This window comes from Arachis ipaensis, chromosome B3 (assembly GCF_059453495.1).
Source record: "Arachis ipaensis isolate K30076 ecotype BB chromosome B3, ASM5945349v1, whole genome shotgun sequence".
Classification (NCBI taxonomy): Eukaryota; Viridiplantae; Streptophyta; class Magnoliopsida; order Fabales; family Fabaceae; genus Arachis; species Arachis ipaensis.
In genome coordinates, this window is record NC_142438.1 from 14210369 (window position 1) to 14232208 (window position 21840).

The 21840-nt window shown below is 30.5% G+C and overlaps 1 protein-coding gene across 9 annotated transcripts; it reads right to left on the reverse strand.

Moving 5' to 3' along the window:
- Positions 1–864: 864 nt before the first annotated feature.
- LOC107629719 (lipid transporter) lies at positions 865–19409 on the reverse strand. 9 transcript variants are annotated; one of them, XR_015907507.1, is made up of 19 exons: positions 19054–19409; positions 18670–18738; positions 18372–18451; positions 18015–18109; positions 17333–17487; positions 16911–17062; positions 16549–16667; positions 15569–15732; positions 15359–15433; positions 14658–14729; positions 13712–13849; positions 12681–12836; positions 12022–12074; positions 11746–11924; positions 11545–11630; positions 11443–11468; positions 11277–11370; positions 11045–11122; positions 865–1001 (listed from the first exon to the last, which is right to left on the reverse strand). XR_015907507.1 is itself a non-coding variant. In XM_016332584.3 (16 exons), the coding sequence occupies exons 2-15, from the start codon at positions 18722–18724 to the stop codon at positions 11570–11572; spliced, it is 1554 nt and encodes a 517-aa protein (XP_016188070.1). In that variant the 5' UTR covers positions 18725–18738; positions 19054–19409; the 3' UTR covers positions 11186–11468; positions 11545–11569. The 9 variants fall into 9 exon arrangements, 1 of the variants encoding a protein (XP_016188070.1); XR_015907508.1 differs by lacking the exon at positions 865–1001 and adding an exon at positions 1423–1490; XR_015907511.1 differs by lacking the exon at positions 865–1001 and adding an exon at positions 7587–7834 and having other exon boundaries at positions 12477–12836; positions 19054–19395.
- Between the last annotated feature and the right edge of the window lie 2431 nt (positions 19410–21840).

A 21840-nucleotide genomic window follows, 5' to 3' on the forward strand; every position in this document is an offset into this window, starting at 1 on the left:
AGTCATCCAAAACTTGGAGACAAACTGGTCATCAATACCACAGAAGGTCTGCAAAATACACTCAAAATACACCATATTAAAACAAGCATAAACTATAGAATGCAAGTACAACTATAAAATCATCATCAAAAATAAGAAAAACCAGATTCATGAATCATAACTAAATAGAAACTAAAACAATTCAACTAAAATAATAAGACAATTTACCTTCCGTCAGATGAAAAGTCATAAACTATAAATACACCCAAACTTTCCTAAAATACACCCAAATATTCCCGATCTACACCCGAATGTCTGATATAAAATGGACAAAATTATTTTAATTCTAATGAGAAGTAGTACATTAGATTAAATTCAAACAAGGAAGAATAAACAGCAAATATCACAGGCAAGGTTCACGCATTGTTCAGCTAATGAATGTAAGTTCATCATCTTTCAAGTAATTTTGCAGCATTATGTTTTTCTTCTTCTTCTTTGTTTAATTTTTTTGTTTTTATTCTTGTTAAGAGAGTAAAACAAGAAAAAACTTGAGAAGGTAAAACAAAAAGGAAAAGATGAATAAGAAAAGAAGAAGAAGAAGATGGTGATGATGATGAAAAAAAAAGAAGTAGCAGAAGATGAGGAGGAAGAGGAAGAGTTCTGAATTATGTAGAACTTATCAGAATAAAAATACACCCAAATATCTTCATTTTACACCAAAATATCTTTGTGTTACACCTAAATATCTTCATTTTACACCCAAATTTGCTGCAAATACAGAAATGAGTTATGTTACGTGTACACTAAAATCAACCACAAAATCAGCCACCAGTATAAAATACACACTGGAATACAATTATACATTGATTCTTAATTTCGTTTCCCTTCTTATTTATGCTCCGAACTCTTGTAGAAAAATCAGTAACCTTCGAATAATCCTTGTAAAATTTTGCAGCATCTTCAAGGGTGTTAAAAGTCATCCCAACCTTGGGGATAAACTGGTCATCAACACCACATAAGGGCTGCAAAATACACGCAAAATACACCGTATTAAAACAAGCATAAACTATAGAATGAACATACAACTATAAAACCATCATAAAAAATAACAAAAACCAGATTTATGAATCATAACTAAATAGAAACTAAAATAATTCAACTAAAAGAATAAGACAATTTACCCTCCGTCAGATGAAAAGTTATAAACTGTAAATACACCCAAACTTTTCTAAAATACACCCAAATATTTCTGATCTACACTCGAATGTCTGATATAAAATGGACAAAATTATATTAATTCTAATCAGAACTAGTACATTAGATTCAATTCAAATAAGGAAGAATTAACAGTAAATTTCACATGCAAGGTTTACGCATTATTCAGCTACACAATAAAAAACTACTAACTGGATTCAAATTCAGATTCAATTACTAACTAAAACTAAATCACATCTCAGGAATTTCATTGGATTCAGTTTCAAAATCCACTTCGCTCTGGTTCACCTGACAATCTGAAATTGAATCATCCATTATCTTCAAAAACAATTTTAGAGTTTGATGTCAAAAAATAATGGAAATCGAGAATAACAAAGAAAGAGAACAGAGAGAGAAAAGCACGTAAATAAAGAAGGAGAAAGCAGAGAAAAATACACGTAAACGACAAAAGAGAAAACAGAAAGAAACTTACGAAAGAGATCGAAGAGAAAGACAAGAAATTCAAAAAAGAAAATGAAATACTTTTAAAAAAAGAAGTTATATATTTGCGCGTTGATTGAGTTAAAAATCTGTTAAAGACGCGTGAAATATATGTGCATAATAAACGCATTTGAACGTAACATCAATTAAAAGACTTGTATAATAAAATCACTTGTATGCAGAGATTAATCCATCGAATTATATGTACAAGTGAACTTATCAGAATTTAAGTTGGGACATTTTCATACTTGAACATATGAGTTTGAAGGTCTGGGTGAAAATGACAAAAATAGACATTAGGAAGTTGAATTGAAACATGACACATGAAGAATCAATGGACCCAAATGACATTGGCAGAGGCAAAGGCCACGCCACAGCACAATAGTAGAAAATGGGACCCACTTTGAGGCATTCGTTTTGGTGGTGAGTGCTTCTGTGGGCACCACATCATCTTTAATTTGTCCCCCTTATACCCTTCACACTTTTCTCAGTAACATGTTACCAATCAAAATTTCATATTTGTATTTTTGTTAAAAGGGGCTTGCTTATAAGTATCATATTTGATGCGCTTTCACTTTCATCTCAAAATTTAAATCTTCTTGTGTTACATCTCTTATTATTTCCGTCTTAATTATCATAAACTATACTTAAAATAATAGTAAATCTACTCTCGTCCAAAATTTAATTTTTCTTCACATTTATTCATTTAACATAAAAAAAAGATGGAGACAAATTAGCCAGTCATATTCATTTAAAATAATAAAAAAAAAAGATGGAGACAAATTAGCCAGTCAATATCTGGTGCAGATTGATTTTCTTCCACTTTAAGAAGTAAACCAACTCAGTATGTTAATTATCCTGTTAAATCACATGAACGGTATATTTATTTGAATGTTATTAAATTGATAAATTAATTTTTTATTTTTTAACTATTTAATAAATTTTTAATAATAAAAATAAAATAATTAAAAAACTAAAAAATATTTTTTAAAATAATTATAATTTATATTTTTTAAAAAAATATTTTTATATAATAATAAATAAATAAAAAATATTATTTTTATATTATTATATTCAAACATAATTAATAAATAAAAAAATTATACCAAATATTTAAATATTATTTTTTTATTTTTTTAAAAGATTTTTTTATAGGTTCACTCAAACTTGAAATGGACTATTTTTTTTCCTTTTAACAACCGAAATTTGGGTTTGTGGAGATATTTTTAACAAGATTTTTTATTTTTATTTTTATTATGTGAATTTTTTGAGACTACCAATTAAAAGACCAATGTATTTACCATCTTAATTAATGTATCATCGTTTGAAGTGAATTAAATAAAAAATTACATTCACACACACACACGCACGCACACACACACAGATATATATATATATATATATATATATATATATATATATATATATATATATATATATATATATATATATATATAACTTGCTAAGAATCCAATTATCTGTTTTCTTCTTTTTTTTTTCTGATTTTTTTCCCTCCTCTAGAGTAACACTTTATGACTGAGGCTTGTTAAAACTTGCCAGAAACAATTGGCAGTACCAGTGGCAAACAGAAATATATTCTTTTGTCTAATAATTCCGGGATACATTTTTTGACGACTTCTCTGGCAACAAAGCACTTTCTTAAAAAATTTGTACATTGCATAATGCTATAATTGTTAGTGCAAAGCTATCATGAATCATCAATTTGAAATGAGGACTCATGATCAAGAAGAATGATATGAAATACATATTGGTGGTGTAGCAGGCATGGATTAATTAGAATTGGCATGGCATGATGAAGAGGGTAGGGGACAAATGGACACGTGTCTTATAATCACCGAATGGCAATGAACCTAAGAGAGGATCTCTTAGCTATGCACTCAAATAGTGCTAAGAAAGTGAGGCATGCTTTATGCATAGTAGCATAGACCGTTTATAAGCATGCATGAACTATGAATATGAATGAGTTTATTTATTGGGAAATTATATTTGTATTACTCTTTTTTTTTATAAATTTATTATGTATATTTTTTTTATAGTATAAGGAACTAAATTTTTTTATCTTCTTTTAATTTTTTATTAATTGTTCTTAAGAATTAATTTTAATGTATTTTGAGTATAAAATAATTTTATATTTACATCTAATTCATCTAAAATATACTGTTAGTGTATTAACATTATTTTTAATATTAAAAAAAATAGTGCATATGACATTATTCTTATTTATAAATTATTATTTATTGGGCCTACAAAATTTGATTCTCTAATGAGCCATGATGGTTTTGGATAACATACCCTTCCCCACCCCCACGCGTGATTCCCTCTTAAATCTCTTCAATTCTTACTCACTGGACTTTCTCTTCAGTTCAACTTCAATTTTAATTTTGTCTTTACTCTTTGCAATTATATATATATATATAAAAGATTGAAGTATACGATTGTATCTGCAGTTGTTGGAACAGAAAACTAGCTAAGGTTTGTGGTTGGAGCCACTTATGAGTGGAACTGAAAAGTGTTTACGACCCTATCATTCTTAATTTTGATCAATGGTCACTTTCTGCTTATAGCCATTAGCTAGAAGACACATTATTATGTGGATTCCCTATTTATGTGAACATGTGATACTGTGTAATTTATATAATTGATGCGTGCTCAAGTGACAATAATTTAATTTTGTTTTGGAAGAAAATTATACAAATCTGGGTGGAATTTAGGATACTGCAGAAAATGTTTGTCTACATCAAAATCTATTCTGATTATGACTAATCACTTTTAATTTGAATGTAGTAGAAATTTAGTAGTTTACTTACCTAACATGTATCTCATCGCACTCGCTAAGATATTTTACTTCTAGTGTTAAATAGTTCAATATGAAATTTAGTATTAATTATTAATCAAAGTATACAATCTATACATAACATATACAAGCATGTTGAATAATTTGGAATTATTCAATATTGATTGTTAATCAAATTATACATATGAGTACTATGGCAGGGTTGGTCCGACTGATAAATAGTTTAGTATCGCTTAAGCAAGGTCTTAAATTTGAGATTTTAATTTGTAAATATATAACTATATCTTCGTTAAAAAACTCATCTATTATAGTTAAAGGTGAATTATAAATATGTAACTTGGATCAAATCCAAATTAGTTGGGGCAAATCCTGAATACTCGACAGACAAAAATAATAATAAAAAAACCATATACATGAACTTTCAAACCTCCTCTTAAAATGATACCTGCTATTTCTGAAGAAAGTTAGCTACATAAAACTAGACTTTAATTATTAGCAGACAGTTGTTTATACTATTTAGTATTTAGCCAAGTTTCTTGATGGCTTCCTATCCCACTGCTTTTGAATATCGTTATCGCTGGGGTTAAGAGTTCTCTCTCATAATTCATTCTCATTTAATTAAAGATTTAATTATTCTGTGTAATTACTTTTAATTTTATAATTAGGTCATTTTTATGTCAAAAATTTTAAAATTAGCGGAATATTTCTTCCAAAATACAAAGATTTAATTACGTTTTTAATTATGAATATTTTCAATTTGCGAATAAATATTTATTCAACTCTAATATTTTTTACACTAAGAAATACTTAATTATAAAATTAAAAACAGTAGAGACCAAATTTAAAAAAAATATATATAAAGATCTAATTACAAATTTGATAAAACTATAGGACTAACAGAATAATTAAACCTTAATTAAAAGTCTCATTTCACAAAAGAACCAATGAAACACACCCACCCTTTCCTTGGCATAAATACAAACTATAATTGACCAAACAAGTCTATGTTCCTCTCTCACACTTGCTCCCTCACAAAGGCCACAATTCAGAAAACGAGATATTAATCAATGTGAAGAGAATCATGCACGTTCCAATGCATAAAAAAACCACAAAAAGAAAGGGAAGATGAAAAAATAAAGGGTACTATGTTGGTTAATATCTAGAATGTGACATGAACAGTATGTATCCTCGGAAAAGATAAGGCTCAATAACCCCCCGGAATAAAAAAAACTCATGTAATTAACGTTTACGACCTTAATTGAATTTGCGAAAGTGCTGCAACAGAATGAGTATGTTGAATGGAGAGAATGTCAATGTAATATCTAATTGTAGTTTGGTTGCTGTTTTGTTTGTTATCAGTTTTGAATTTCATTCTTGCTCTGTTTTTTAGATGTTGGCCAAGCTCTTGGCTAATGCTATCTTATTGTAGCAGTCTCTGTTAATGGTAAAAAAATAAATTATAAAAATTTATTTTTTATTTTCCTTTTCTTTTTCTTTCTCTCCTTTGATATATCTCTCTCTATTCTCCTCTACAGTATGAGAAGAACGAAAAGGAAAACAAGAAAAGAAGGCCCCAAAGCTGTTAAAAGGACAAGACAGCATGCAGAGAGAGAGATATACAAAAGGGAGACTGTTATGGGAATAGATACATAAAATGATGAAAACAAAGAGTAAGAGTAGTGAGAGTGAGAGGTCCACAAGGGAATGATGAAAAAGTTTGAAACCTATACTCAAAGAAGAGGTGGGTGGCATAAAGTGAAGAATAGATGGTTTTTGGGTCCAATTACACAGTCCCACTTACATTCTTTTTGCAGTGATCTACAGTGTCCTTGCATTATATATGTTACAGTCCCTAATATTGCTCTTTGACTTATAACACCTCTGTGTTTGAGTCTGAAATTTTAATTAATATAAATAATTATAATTATTTTTGTAAATGAAAGTGGAGAACAGAATAATGAGGATTTGAAGAAGAGTGAAGTGAAGGCATGTGACACCTTTTCCTTCTTATTAAGTCAAGATTGATGATCAGAGTTAATTTAACCCTCCAGAAAAGTGCACCATTAATTGAATCATGCAAAGCATAATTAGTTTAATAATTGTTTGAGAACTTGATTTATCTGAGCACTCATGGGACCATTTTCATAAACAACAATTAGCAACTAGCATCTAATGAATTCTATTTGTGAATGATCCAGCTGTAAAATTTATGGGACCATTTTGCTATACAATTAGCTTAGTATCTGATGAATTTTACTACTTGTAAGTGACCGAGCTGTGAAAATTTTCATCCGTGAGAGTACAGAGATCCTTTAATCTCTTACTTTTTTTAGTCTGTTTAACCAACTCTAAAGTGTTATTGTAACTTATCAGATGTCATTATCTTTTTAAAGGTTTAATTAGTCTATTAGTTGTGTCAAATTTTTAACTAAGTCTTTACAATTTAAAAATCTGTAATTATATAATTAGATCCTTATTTATTGTTATTTTAAAAATATTTTATAATTCATTCTACATCAAATATAAAGATAAATATTATAAAAAAAATGATATTTTTTAACAAAAATAGTTAAAAAAGTATCTAATTGAAAATGTTTATATAATGTAGGAGCTCAATTATAGATCTAATAAAAAATTTGGCTGAAACAATAAAGATATTTAAAGTAATTAAGCTTTTTAAATAGAAACAAGATATATATCATTTATCTTAACCAATCAGTAAATCCAATTGTTTATTTTTCATCAGAAAGTCTGTAATTTTTAAGAGTATGTTTAGCTAAGAGTGAAGATTGAGTAAAAATTTCATAGGTGATGAATTTAATGTGTAATAAAATTATATAGATTCTAATTTCTAGGTTCAAACTTCAAATACTTGAAATGAAATCATTCTTGTTTGCTAGGAGACCTTTTTTAACTCTCAGCTTAACGTTTCCTTAGAATTTTGGCTGTATATATATAGAGGGGTTCATGTCAACTATTTTAACAATGAATTTAACTTCTTAAATGTATTAAAAGAAGGTAATAATAAACTAACCAAGCATGTCATAGCTAGCAGCACAAATCATTTTGAAAAGCTAAGATAAATATAACTCAGATGTTTTTAATTAATTTTATTTTTAAACTTTTCTTTTGGCATATATATATGTAAGTATCATTAACTGATAAGTGACTTAGAAGTTATACAAATAATGCGTATGGGATTACCAAACACAAATAATGCATATGTGTAATTATTATTACTTAAAGAGAAATAAAGTTAGATTAGCAATTTAGCATGCAAAATGATTAAAAGACATACGGCCATTTCTATGAACTTCAGTTCGTTAGCTAGCCCACCGACCCACCCTGGGAAAAAAATAATTATAATAACAATTAAGAAAAAATTAAATTGCATGAACGGCTATCTGAAAAAATGGAACATAACAACATCCTATTACTACCTAATGGAAAATAGAAAAAATGTAAAAGGAAATTAGGAAAACGAAGAAAAGAAGAGTTTCCTTGGATAATTGGAGAGTTGTTATATGACGGAGCTTGTAAAAAATAACCCAACTTTTTCTTAGAAAATTGCAAAAAGTTAAAGAGGGTAATTAGTAGATAGATAGATGATACATTCATGTAATCAAGTAAAACTAATAGTAATAAGAGGAATTTGAAAACCTTTAGCAATGGTTGTTGCCTTGCTTGTGGATCTTTTTGGGATCTTAGGTGATTTTTTTTTTTGGTAAAAAATTTGATATAAAAATAAATATAAATTTTAATACTATAATTAAATAAATATTAAAATACGTAAATAAAATGAAGTGGTCATGTGACTAATATGTGCGGAAAAAGTCAAGTTCTTTCTTGATTCATCTTTTAATTTGGACTTCTAATTTGTAAATCACTTTGTTGGAAAAAATGTTAATTTAAAATATAAAATTAATAGATTAAGTCATATTAATAATAAATTTTGGATTTTTTTAGTTTGAAACTTTTAATTAGTAGAAAAATAGCAAAATGTATTGTTATAAATCATAATAAATTTATATATGTGTGTGTGGGTAAATTTTTAAATAAAATATTATATAGTTTAATTTTAATGCATTGATAATGTAAATAATTTTACAGCATCGTTCCATCATGTTTATTCGTTTAGATAATTATTTATACGCTAATTATTAAAAATAATTATTTTTATTGATGTGGTAATATGTAATTAAATACACGTAAATTGTTAATGCATTAAAATTAAATATATATATTGGAAATTATTGGAAGACAAACGCCTATTTACACCCTACACGTTGGAAGAGAATTTAAGATTAAAGGGTCCCATAATCATGATTGCATGTCATGTTTAATCAACACTCATAGAGGGTGTTTGTTGCAAAAAAGATGCTTTAACTCGATATTTGGAGTGCACCGCTAGCTAGTTAGTTGTGAGTATGTGAAGAGATATGAAAATAGACAAGCAAATGATTTACTCCTTCTAAAGTAATAGGACAAAGGGGAGAGGAAATCGGAACCAAAGTCGAAGGAGAATTTTGGGAAATTGCCCCTCAATCTCTCAATGAAGTTCCACATAATTTAGCCCCAAAAAAAAAAAAATTGATATTTCTTCAACTTTCCTTTTCATGTTGATGTTTTTGGTTAATAATATATAGGGGTTGCAGGCCATAGGTCATATCTTTTTCATGTAACGTAGAAATAAATACTTCCTTGTAATTAGAAAATTTGTTGTTCTTGTATCTTTGTATGCATGACATTTAAGCTTACTCATACAAGCATTATATTTGAATTTGAGATTGAATAATTTCACTTTTGTTTCATATTTTAATCTTCTTATGAAATATATACACCAATCTAACTAATGCATCCTAGCGCAAATTTACAATAAATATCAAAATGCAAAACTAGTTTGTGGGAGAAGGGAAATGGATAACTTCATTGTGGAAATTAAAAAAAAGACACTCCAAATCGTAATTTTTGGATTTTTCAGGTTCTCATATCTTTGAAAATTGTGGAAGGCTTGACTTCATCGCCAAAAGGGTGTCACTCTTCTTTCCCCTTTATTGTTTTCCCGTATTCAATAATTACGTAGAAATAAAGAACAAAGATTTTCTTTACCATTTCTCCCTCCTTCCGCTAAAATGTTGTCACTCTTTCTTAATCAACGACAAAAATACTTATTATCATAAGAAAGTTGAAAAACTTAATGGGCACCAAAAGTTCGATTTTCTTTTTCTCTCTCTGATTTCAATCTTCGTGTTTGTGTTTTCCTAAACATGCGTTATAGTTATAGCTATGAAAGGTTGCAATATCAATATTGCAAAATAAATAATAAAATTCAAAATGTCGTTATGTCCATCAAGGAATCCAACCTATTAAGCAAAGATGAAAACTCAAAAAATAGCATAATGTTGTTTAAGAAAATGGAGCTCACTTTATACTTATTTTCTTTGTTGGATACTCGTCCATTATGGAAGCCTAGTCTACAAGTTAATAATAAGCTTCATATTTTTCCCCCTATGCTATTTTCAACTTTTCTTCAGCTTTCAAAGCTTATAATTACCATTGTTGGTCGTTTCTAGTGACAATGGAGGCCAACCAACATACTCGTGGCAGAGTGGGTGTCCTATGAATCATAACCTTTGTTTCTTTCTGACCGTCTCCTTCATCACTGTTCTGCTTTTTGCGAATTGGTTTTGACTTTTAAGATTCTCTCCCTATCCCATTTGCTACAATGAGGTTTGTTTGTTTGGAGAAGGGGATAGAGACAGTAAAAGAAAAAAGATTAAAAAAAATCTATCTCAAGCCAATTTTTACGAGAGACTATCTCAGTAAAAATTTTAAAACTAATTTTTATATCTCTAAGACTCTAACAAGAAGAAACAAAAAAACTGTGGTATTTACTTTTTACTTACTCTCGCACCATCTCCATTTTTACTTCCTAGGACAAAAACCAGATGTTCAAACCCTACCTTAATCAAAAGCTTACTCCTCATAAATATTTTATTTTCCATTCTTTCGTTTTTGGAAAGTGATGTGTAGCAAATTTCATATCAGTGAGGAGAAAATTACCTCCGCCGCTATCTTCACGTTTTAGATTATAAATTGCGATTAAGCTTTTCATTTTTTCTTGTTTGGTATTGAAGGTTTTCAATTTTATTATTTGTTTTTTCCCCTTCATCTGATTAGTATAATTGCTACAAATTTTATCCCCACAAACATCAAATAAAGCGGCGATATAAAATACACCTCAATCAATCTTCACTACTTTCAGGTTTCTTAGTTGGCCATTTTCCCTTGTATGTTATTCATTTTCTCTCACTTTTCACCTATACTCACCATACTCTATTGATTTTTAATCATTCCACAGGCTTTTAGCCCTAAGTATATTGGATAAACAATCGATAATTTCCTAAGTTTTGTTTTAATTCAAAATTTCAGCAATTCAGCATTATTTGAGTGTGTGATACGTACAAATAAAACGGGGTGGAACGATATTTTTAGCGTATCAGATTAGAAAATGTGAGCACAGTAGCACACCCATTTAGTTAGTTTTCAACTGACCTGAATCTGGCTAGAAGGTTAACTCGATTTATAATCTCTTGTAGCCTTACAGGTCCACATTTGTTGTGTTGTGTATTACTGCATATCAATATGTGCAGCATAACACAAAAATTAAATGAAGATAAAGCAGATACAACAGATATAGTCACACAACATTTGTCATTTCTCAATCAATAAATTCAAAAGTTTAATTTACAGAAAAATCAAGGACAAAGAAGCTGGATAAATATACCAAATTTTAGTCAGCGAGTTAGATCCACCACGGTTCCATTCTCCTCCTTTTTGGTTATTATCTCAACAAACCAACTAATTTTCTTTGTTACAAACTGCTCAATCAGATTCAATAGTTAGTATTCTTCTATTGGCATGGGTAAACATATCATGCCACAGAAAACTACCTGGTAATCCATGCTCTTTCCTCTGCCTGCAGGAAAATAGTTATTTGTCATGTCCAAGGATAAATTCGAAGAAAATAGTTGTTAAAAAGATATAAAACTTACCATACAGGTAAATTTGCAAAAATCTTCAGTCTGAGTGATCACGAAAACGAATAATCCTTTTGATGAACGGTTTTTCCCGTTGGTAGCTAAAAGACAGAAATGGGTACATTCAGACAGTAACTAGTATAAACTATTGTGTCTATCAGTAGTTATTAGAACTCTTTTTAAGATAACAATGATAAGTAGGAAGAAAGAATATACATCACATAAGATGAAATGCAGAAGCAAGCCAGCCCAACAGACAAATGGATCATGAATGTTGGCCAGAAGTTTTCTTGGTCCAGAAATATATTCTCAGAAATGAGAGTGATTACACCTGAAATTAACAGAAAAGTCCATCCTGAAGGCAAGCAGCTCGAGAATGAAAATGAGGAAGATTCCTGCGGACAGAAAAAAAAATACACAAGTATGATATGAATGCCTGGGTCAGAAATATGATCAAATTAAGGTCATGAAAAACAAAGCCAACAGTCATACCTTGAAATAATTTTTAATGAATACAGCAGAGTATGAAATCCTCAAGGTCATATCTATGTTTGAGTCAAGAAACCAAGGAAAACATTTCTTTCCCATCAATGATGCAACTTAAACAAGAAAAATAGACAAGTATAATACAAAATTGCTAGATCAACATGGGGAACACTTATAGGAGTCCTACAGTATTGTATTGATTGTATTTGCATTCTAGTAATGATTAAAATAGTAACCACACAAAATTTCAGCTACTTATACAGAATAAGTGTCTAGGCTTCTTGTTAAGATGCATTAACAACTTAGAAGACTAGCATGTTGCAAGTTTAGGCATAGAGACAGTTACATCTGATTTAACATCATCTTGTGGTAGTAAAACCCACAACATAACAGATGATAGAATATTTACTTTAATTGATTCTATCTGTAAACCCATTTTTTCCAGTGATCAAGAGCCTCACCTTTAAATATTTTACGTAATAACCCCACTTCTCCTTAAGATCTAATTTTCCCCTTAACCTTCATTTGAACAATTGGCTGTAAATAATAGTTGTAATATTTGAGCATCAACTGGACATCACAAAAGAAAGAAAAAAAATGTTAAATAGCTTGAAATAAACAACTATAGGATTGCTAAGCCAGCAACCCAAAGGTATGAAGGATACTGAGAGAATTTGCCATAATTAAGCCAACTGCCCCAGCTATTCTTATTAGCAGGACATTCAAAACTACATAGATCACCGAGAATACAACTAATGAATGATTTGAACGCTTTAGTTGGCTCTCTGTTGCAACTGAATGCAAGAAGGCTTCAGATGTTCCTGAAGCAAGGAGAGAAACATCATAATTTTAAGTATGGAATTTATCCAGCAGGGTAGCAAGCTTGTTACATACAAGGAAATAAGCACATGTATAATGCAATTCTGGATTAATATGCATAATAGGCATTAGGCATTGAAGTAAATCTTAGCTGCAGTGCTACTAGGTAGTTTTTCTTTTTTTAAATAAAAAGTGGCAATGACACTAGTTGAACAAGTTAACTGAGAATAGAAAACTTGCATGCCATATGGATTTAAATGGGTAATGGGTTTAGGGTTAACATCTATCAAAGTTTAGGAAATCAAAAGTTTCTCCCACAATCCCACGTTTTATGCTAAAATTCTCTTTTGATATTCAGTCTTACCTGAGTCAAGTATTAATCCAAGTTTCATTTCCTACCATGATATCCTCATTAATCTCACCAATATCCATGTGATGCTTATGCTAATCCTGTCCCTAAACAGCTTTCAACATACAAGCACCCATCCATTCCATGAAAATAATTTTTTCTCCCAACTGAATATTTTTGTGATACAGCAAGCCTAATCAGAAATGATCTTCCTTCAAGCATACAAAAACTAAACGAAGGTTTCTTATGTTATACCCATTCCCAAACCTGTTTATACATCAGCCTCAGTTGTTAGTAGCAAACAATAAATGCAATACATCTACTATCATTCAGTCATGTCTTTTTTTTTTTGTAAAATTCACTTAGTAATATCTAGAAAGTAGAGCCCCAAACACCAATCACAAAACCAATAATAATGGGTGAAGAATAACAAACATAGGATAGATAGTTGCAAGTTCTGCTACCAACCATGAATGTGTTTTAGGATTATTATAAACTAAGCAACAAGAGACAAGGTGAATCACTAACCATTGATAGCCAAGACAATGACATAAAGGCAGTAGTAGCGGAGAGCAGTTGACGCTTCCCCATCACTCCATTTTTCACCATACAGCAATCTAATGAGCGAATAAGAATAACTTGGACCAAATGCCATAAAGACAAGGCCTGGAAAGAACAATGATACCACAAGGTAAAGACTAGAATATGAAATTTAGGGGAAAACATGCAGTTGAAATCTATTCCCAGCTATGAAAAGAGTAAAGCTTGCCATACAACTATAGCCACAACTCTTAATAGCTACATATTATTCTTCTCAAATTATATGTCTATAGATGTCTCTCACTATGTGGAAAACATTGTCTTCAGTTTCATGTAAAGAGGCTCCTTGAGATGGAATAAAGTGTTGGCTCCAGGGTAGACTCAAGACAAGCTAAAAGAAAATTTTAGTCCCATGGATAGACCCTTCTTTAATTTCCTTTATACATCTATTTATTTTAATTTCCAAGGAAAATGGGTCAAAGATTTATAGTCTGATAAATAGCGATGTACAACACCCAATTGTAATGACTCACTCTTTGGTCATCACATTTTTTCTTTTCTTTTATTCACTCTCACAAACCAAACATTGCTAATGCTTATACAGAAGAGAAAATCATAGTTCAATAGAACATTTTAACAATGAACCTGATATTAGGCATGGCAGCATCTCATATGGCTAAACATTAATTTACATTGTCTAGACTAGTACTAGTTACAACTATAGTCAACTATTCTGAAAGATATAACATCATTTCTCCCAACAGTTTGTGTGACTTTAGCAGTCTATGTGAAACCACTCAACACACACGGCCAAGGAAAACTTCTTCAAATGAGGAATAGAAATAAACTATTGTTACTGAACCAAAGAAAAGCAAAACCAAGGAACTCATATCTGGGACAAAATTTCAATGTGGAATTAAATGAGAAGGCATACCAATCAACAAAACTAACTTGAGGGACTCCATCAAGCAGTTTCCTAATTTCTTGCTCTTCCCTGGATATTGTCCTGTCAAGAATGGCCAAAACAATGTTTGAGCATATTATATTTTTTTAAAAAAAAAGAAAGAAAGAAAAGAACACTATGTTAGTGGTACAAAAACAGCAAACATCATGATTATATACTAAAGGAATCTGACATAAAATATATTAGTTAAATATTAAATAAATAAACAAAAACCTCATGACAATATATGCTTACATTGCCATGAATAAATGGCCAAGATCTTCATGGCAAAGAGTACTGATTAAAACCATGTAAGCCTTTACACATCTATGACTAAATGAATGTTCTACGTATGAAAATAAGTATGTCCCCCATAATATTAATATAGTGCTAACAATATAATCATGCTCATCCCACTTATTTGTTTGATGAAAAATACTGACTTCAGATTATCAATTTCTTTATATTTAATCACAATAAGGGAAATAAGTCTCATGGTCAACTAAAACTAATATAACTACTCAGGAAAATTCAGGAGAGAGGAATGAAGTATAACATTTATAATGCAAAGAAACAAACAAGAGGGGAAGAAAAGCAGGAGTAAAGTAGAAGCAAAAAGGTAAAAAAAAATAGAAAGGAAGAAATTCAGGTTTTCCAGCCCAAATATTGAGTGAACAAGAGAGAAATAGAACCTGAAGCAGACCTTGCAAAGGTTACATATGAACTTTCTTCAAAAGGTAAAAAGACTAGTCTCACCACTAAGCTACCTGAAAGGTGATGATATTTAAAATTGAATATGAGAAAATCAATCTTATTTCTCAATAAAAATAAGAAACATTCTTAACCAAATTAGGAAAAGCAATTAAGTTTAATGGTACAAATTATGAAAACCAAATTCAGACCTAATTTGTCCACAAGACCATATACTGCTTGATTATATGGTGTATCCAACCACACAAGCACCATTTTTTCTCCTTCCTGAAGAATCAACTTTTGATAAGATTGAAAGGTAAACAACATGCACATCTTGGACAGCTGCTTATCAAAGTCAATCAGTTTTCCTTCTCTGCAAAAATTTGAGATAATTATAGAATGTATGCTTACATTTAAATAATCTGACGTAAATAATAAATAATTTGATTAACCTTTTCATTGAACAGCTTAGTAAACATATCACTATGAAAGTTTATCCCATTCTATCAAACCAACTTAGATGTTAATAATAGTATTATCTATGCTGCAACACTGCAAAACATTGTATCCAGGCACGCAAATGAGTACAACTGTACAAGAAGAGAATAACATAGTTCAACCTTAGTAAATGAGAGGTTTATGTCAATAATCACTGAAGATTTCAAGGATAAGTTCCTAGCAAATACCATGGCTCTCCGATAATTTTAAAAGATCTAGCATGTTATACACACATTTATAATTTCAGAAGATGAAAGAAATAAAGGCAAACTCATCCATGTTCAAGAAGTGACTCAGAGAATCAAATGATAAGCTAATAAACAATATTACTGGCATCCAACAATGAAATTACACAAGTGATTACATCTACCAAGCCTTGATAATTGTGTTGCTATTTAATACACAAAGTTTAATCCACTCTACCAAAGATTACATCAGAAAATTAATCCCAGAAAAATTATATAGGACAGTACCAATTCAGTTCTTAAGATAATATACAATCATCTCCTTGAACTGCCAGTGCCTAATTGTAGATTCATTAACAGTCAAAACTTTTTTCATTTTTCCTTTAATTTCCTTTATCTTATTTATTCTTATCTTCTAGAAGAGAAAATGACAAAAGCGGCCGGTACCAACCATGTAAAGAACTAGACATATTTAAGTCTCAGAAAAAAGGTATACAAAAATTAACCTGAATGGGAAAAGGTAAGAACATTTGAATTTGCTGAAAAGAATGAGATAACCCCAGTAGCCAATAAATAAGCAGGCTCCATACACAGATTGTGATAATGCAAATATGATTGGTTTTTCCTGAAAATGGTCAGTCAACTCTGAAATCAGTCATATTTCTAAGGATATGCTGACCAGAAATATAGAATAGCAATTCTATGCATCCAGCTAACAGCATAAGCTTTGAAGACTATTTCTCCTTGAAAAAAATCATTATTACAGTTCATCAAACTGGATGCAAGTACATTGTCAAGCACTGACTATATTATGCTTATGATAAGGAAATTGGACAAAGTCTGTAGCACAATACAAATAAGCTCTTACCATTTGAGATTTCTTGACAAGTAGAAAGTACATTGTCAAGCATCGTGAAATAGTAGCTACTGTCTCAACCATCAATCTTAATTCAAGCAAGACCAAGTTCTGTGAAAGAATATACAAAGGCTCAGCTAAAAGCTCCAAAATGCATGCAAGACCTGACATAACAAGTCAAATTGATTAAATTTGAAAGATTACATTGTGTGATAGCTTGAAGAGTTATTCCAGGCTGCTTGATTACATGTGGATTGAACAAAAATAAGATTATGGAATTCTTTTTCTCATCATGAATAATCAATGTCTCCAGTAAAGTTAGGCTTTATCTTTAGGGTTTTCTAACTACGTTTTTTTTTTAGCTTAGCCTTAAATAGTCACACAAAGACAAAAGAAAAAATGAGTATAAATTGCATAAAGCTCAAGTAGATTACCATTGATCAACACAGCTTGCCCAAGTGAACTAGAATAACTTAGGCCTTGCAACCATAGAACAAAAGAGCATGCCACTATTGTAATAAATATTCCAAGCGGGAAACTCATCCACACCACTTTCATTAGCTTCACAACATCTTTTGTATTGCCATCACTATAAAATGAAAAATGTATAAGATAAAAGGATTTGATCAGGAGCGTTCGGAAATTAAATTAAGAACGTAAAATCTAATGAAAGCAATAAAGCTTAATTTGCATTCCATAAACTACATTTTTGGAATACTATATTCTATACAATCAAAGAGATAGATATAACCTAGTGTTAATTGAATCAATTTGACTTTTCCATAGTTCTTTCACCTTATGCAAAACCAACTTTGATCACAAACACTTCCTTTGACCAACAATATAGTTCATACATAGCATCATAAAAATCAGCTCTAAACTAACATTGCATTTGCAGGTCTCAGCCTAAGACTCATCCTTAAATCCACTTAGTTGAAAAACATAGATCAGATAAACCTAATCAAAGAGAACTAAAAGAACTGGCAAATCTCTCACCATAGGGATGGAACCTGCACTATCCCTAACTGAAGCAAGGAACCCAAATTAACTCAATAGAGAAAAAAGTTTCTAGCAAAATTTCCTACATAACAGAAATAGCAATGCATGATGGATCACCTTTGCATTTCCATGCGCAAGCATGCTCGCCGGAAGCCTTCCCGACTAAGAAATAAAACACATGTGACAAACAGATGAAACTGCACTGCATATAGCTGCATCAAAGAAACACAGAAACAAAACAACTGATCATCCAAAACATAAGTACAAGAAGCAGATAAGCAATGAAAATCATTTGCTAAAGCTATCTAATCTGAGTAAATGATAGGGAACACTGCCGGTGGCAAATTTTATCAAGCACATGTATACATCACAACAGAAAGAGAATCCGCTTCTAAGTTTAAAGATGAACACAATCAAACATACATATACTCAGTTGCACACAGAAGATGTAAACAGCAATAGAAATTGATTTACCGCATAGTCTTCTTGTGTAAGATGCCTTACAATCCATGTATTGAATATAAATGGAATTCCTCTTGACAAGAATTGAGTAGCTGGAATCATGATATCCACATTCAACACATCGAGAAAAGAAGATCAGCAAGCCTTGTTATGTAAGGTAGCACCAGAAAAAGAAAGAACGAATGCAATACTATTTTAACGAAAATCTGGAACAGTTAAACTAAAATCTGATGTATGTTTTCCAGTTAAACTAAAATCACATTGCTAAATTGTCATTACTGAAAAAAGAAACAATAATTTAAATCGAAACCTAAGAGGTATTTGAAGGTGCGTGACAAATTGGTAGAGTCCTTGTCCTTCGACATGATCGAACTCGAAACTGCAAAAACAGTGAAAAAAAAAAAAGAAAAGAAAAGGATAATGTGAGCTTCTCCAATCGATTAGGCTGAAAGAGATGTGCGTGGTAGCTGGTTGTTGCCTTGGAGAGAGAGAGAGAGAGAGAGAGTACGCAAAGGAAGGAGACGAGAGAAATTCAAAGTGCGGCTAAGTTATGAGCAGAGATGGAGGAAGATCCGAAGAGGGAGGAGGAAGGAGAGGCAAAAACACAGCAGTAACAACTACAACAAATTGAAAAACTGGAAACAAAGCAACTAACACAGCGGATTGAGGACTGAAAAATTAAAAAACATATTACCTGAGGAAAGTCCTGAACTGAGAAGCCGAGGAGAGGCTTAGCAGAGGACTGGGAGGCGACGTCGGCGATTGCAAGGCTTCTGGGAGAGAGGAGAAGACGGTGACTGAAAGGCGGCAGGGAACAGCGACGACGATGGCGACTACAAGGTGGCTAGAAGGCGACAGCGAGGAAATCGAAAACGGAAATAGATTGCACCGGCGAAGGAAGGGGACGACGGCGGATAGGGGGAATGCCGCGGCTGGGTAGGAGGAGAGCACGGCTGGGAGAGGAAGAAGAAGATTTCAGAGTCAGGAAATTGTTCGTAAATTTTGTGTTTTTTTTTTCTTTTTAATCCAAAACGACGTTGTATTGGCGCTTGGCGCTGGTTTAAAAAACCTGCTTTTTGATTTTTTAAATTTTAAATTTTATTTTAGAGAATAAAATGTAAACTCATTATTTATTTCATATGTGGGACTAAAAAAATATGAAAAAAAAATAATTTATGAATGAGAGATTACACTTTATTTTCTAAGGTGAAAATTTAAAATTTAGAAAATTTAAATTCAATTCTGATACCATTCGACCCATCGGTTTTGGGTCTTCGACGATTTTTTAATTTGTCATTTTGTCAAAGCAGAGACTCACATAAAGTTGTTTTTATAAAATAATTGATAGTTAAAAGTGGTTAAATTATTTAATATATTTGACTAAACTATCATCAAACAATTTTTAATTATGAACTTCACATGTAATCATGTATTCAGTTTTTACCAGAATTTTATTAGATCGAACTGAATTCAGTAATGTTTTGCTGTTCAAAGTTCAAACAAAAATAGATCTTCTCAATTTTATTTTTCAATTGAAAATATAAAATACAATCTATAGTTCCTCAATCTTTTTTAACCAACTTAAGTTAGGTTAGTTTAGTTGTTAGCTTACTAGTCTGTTTAAATAAGTATTGGTAGAGGTGTTCATAGATCGGATTTGATCCGCATATCCGCTGTATTTATCCGAATCCGATTCGAAAATTACGGATATGGATCCGATCCACAAGGCTTTCGGATAGGATCGGATCCGCACACTAATCGGATCGGATTGCGGATTTTGTGTTGGTATCTACATATCAGTGTATCCACAAAAATAAAAAAATAAATAAGTAAATATTCTTTTTATGTTTTATTTCAACTAATAATTATTATATATGTTGTATTATTTTAATTTATTATTTAAAAAATTATATTTAATATTATTTTATGAGTAAACATATTTAAAAGAATAGAAAAATGAATTTTATTGATATTTTTTTAATAAAAATAAGCTTTTAAAAATATTTTGGTGTTTTGCGGATATATCCGATATCCGATCTGCACATTGCGGATATTGGATCCGATGATTTTAGTATGGATCGGATCGAAATTTTGGATCCGATCCGATCCAATCCGTGTACACTCCTAAGTATTGGAGATTCGAATCTTGCCTAATACATGTTGCAATTCATTGGGCATGGATAAATTTTTAAATAGAGCTCAAATCTGTCGTAAATTAGTCTTTAGTCGTTGGAAGATACCGTGTAAAGCAAAAAAAAGACCTTCAATAATTTTTTTTAGTCTCACTTATAAAATATACAATAAAACTAACTTGGTTTGACTTTGTTAAGTATTTTATTTGGTTGTAATTTCACATCAGCGCGCTCTCTTATGTTATCATTAGCGTCTTCGTCTTCTTCTTATTCTTCTATACACGTCTACTGGTGCTGATGCTTATTATTCTTCTCCTTTTTCCTCTTCTTTTTCTTTCATCATCATCGCCATTGTCACCACTACCACCACCAGCAGTTCTTCCTCCTCTTTTTCTCAATTGAATTACTCCTCCTCCTCCATTATCATTATTATCATCATTCTCATTATCGTTATTGTTATTGTCGCTATTATCGTCTTCTTCTTATACATAAATAATATTGTTCATTTTCTTTTTAATTTTTGCACTTGTTTTAGTTAATTTCGTTGCGTTATCTATAGATTTTCCACTTATTTTCTTTTTTTTTTATCAAAATTTGTAAATCTGCAACTCAAGTCTGGATGAAATAAATTCTTAGTTCCATTACATTATTTAGTTGAAGATTTTGGTGTTAGAATAAAGATATTTCAATGTTATTCTTTAGAAATTTGTTTGTTGTTTTATATATCAAATACATCGTATTCTTCTTATACGTAATGCCACTATTCATTCTCTTTCGAATTTTTGTACTTGTTCTACTTAATTTCGCTGTGTTGTATACATATTTTTTCACTTATTATCCTCTCTATTAAAATTTGTAAATCTATAATTCAAGTCTTCATGAAATAAGTTTTTAGTTCTATCACATCATTTAGTTAAAAATTATTAGAATGAAGACATTTCGGTGTTATTTTTCAGTTTTTTATATTTGAGATAAGTATTCAATTTTAAGTAATGTTTTTGTGTCATGTTACGGAACTTCTGATGTCAATTTTAAGTAATTCGGTGCTATTTTGTTTCATTTTATAGAGTCAACGTGATATTTTAGTTTGCAATTTATTTTTTACATTATATCATTGTATTTGAATTTCGGTGTTAATTTAAACAAATTTTGGTGCTATTTTTATTTCTGGCAAAAAATTAATCCAATAAATATGAACCTACATTCATTTATTCAAATATAGTAGATACATATTTATTCAAATTTAATATGAAAAGCAATACTTCTAAGAAAATAGGTAAGAGCAACAATAAAAAAAAAAGAAAGAAAAAAAATACAACATTAAAAAAAATAATTTTATTAAAGTTAAA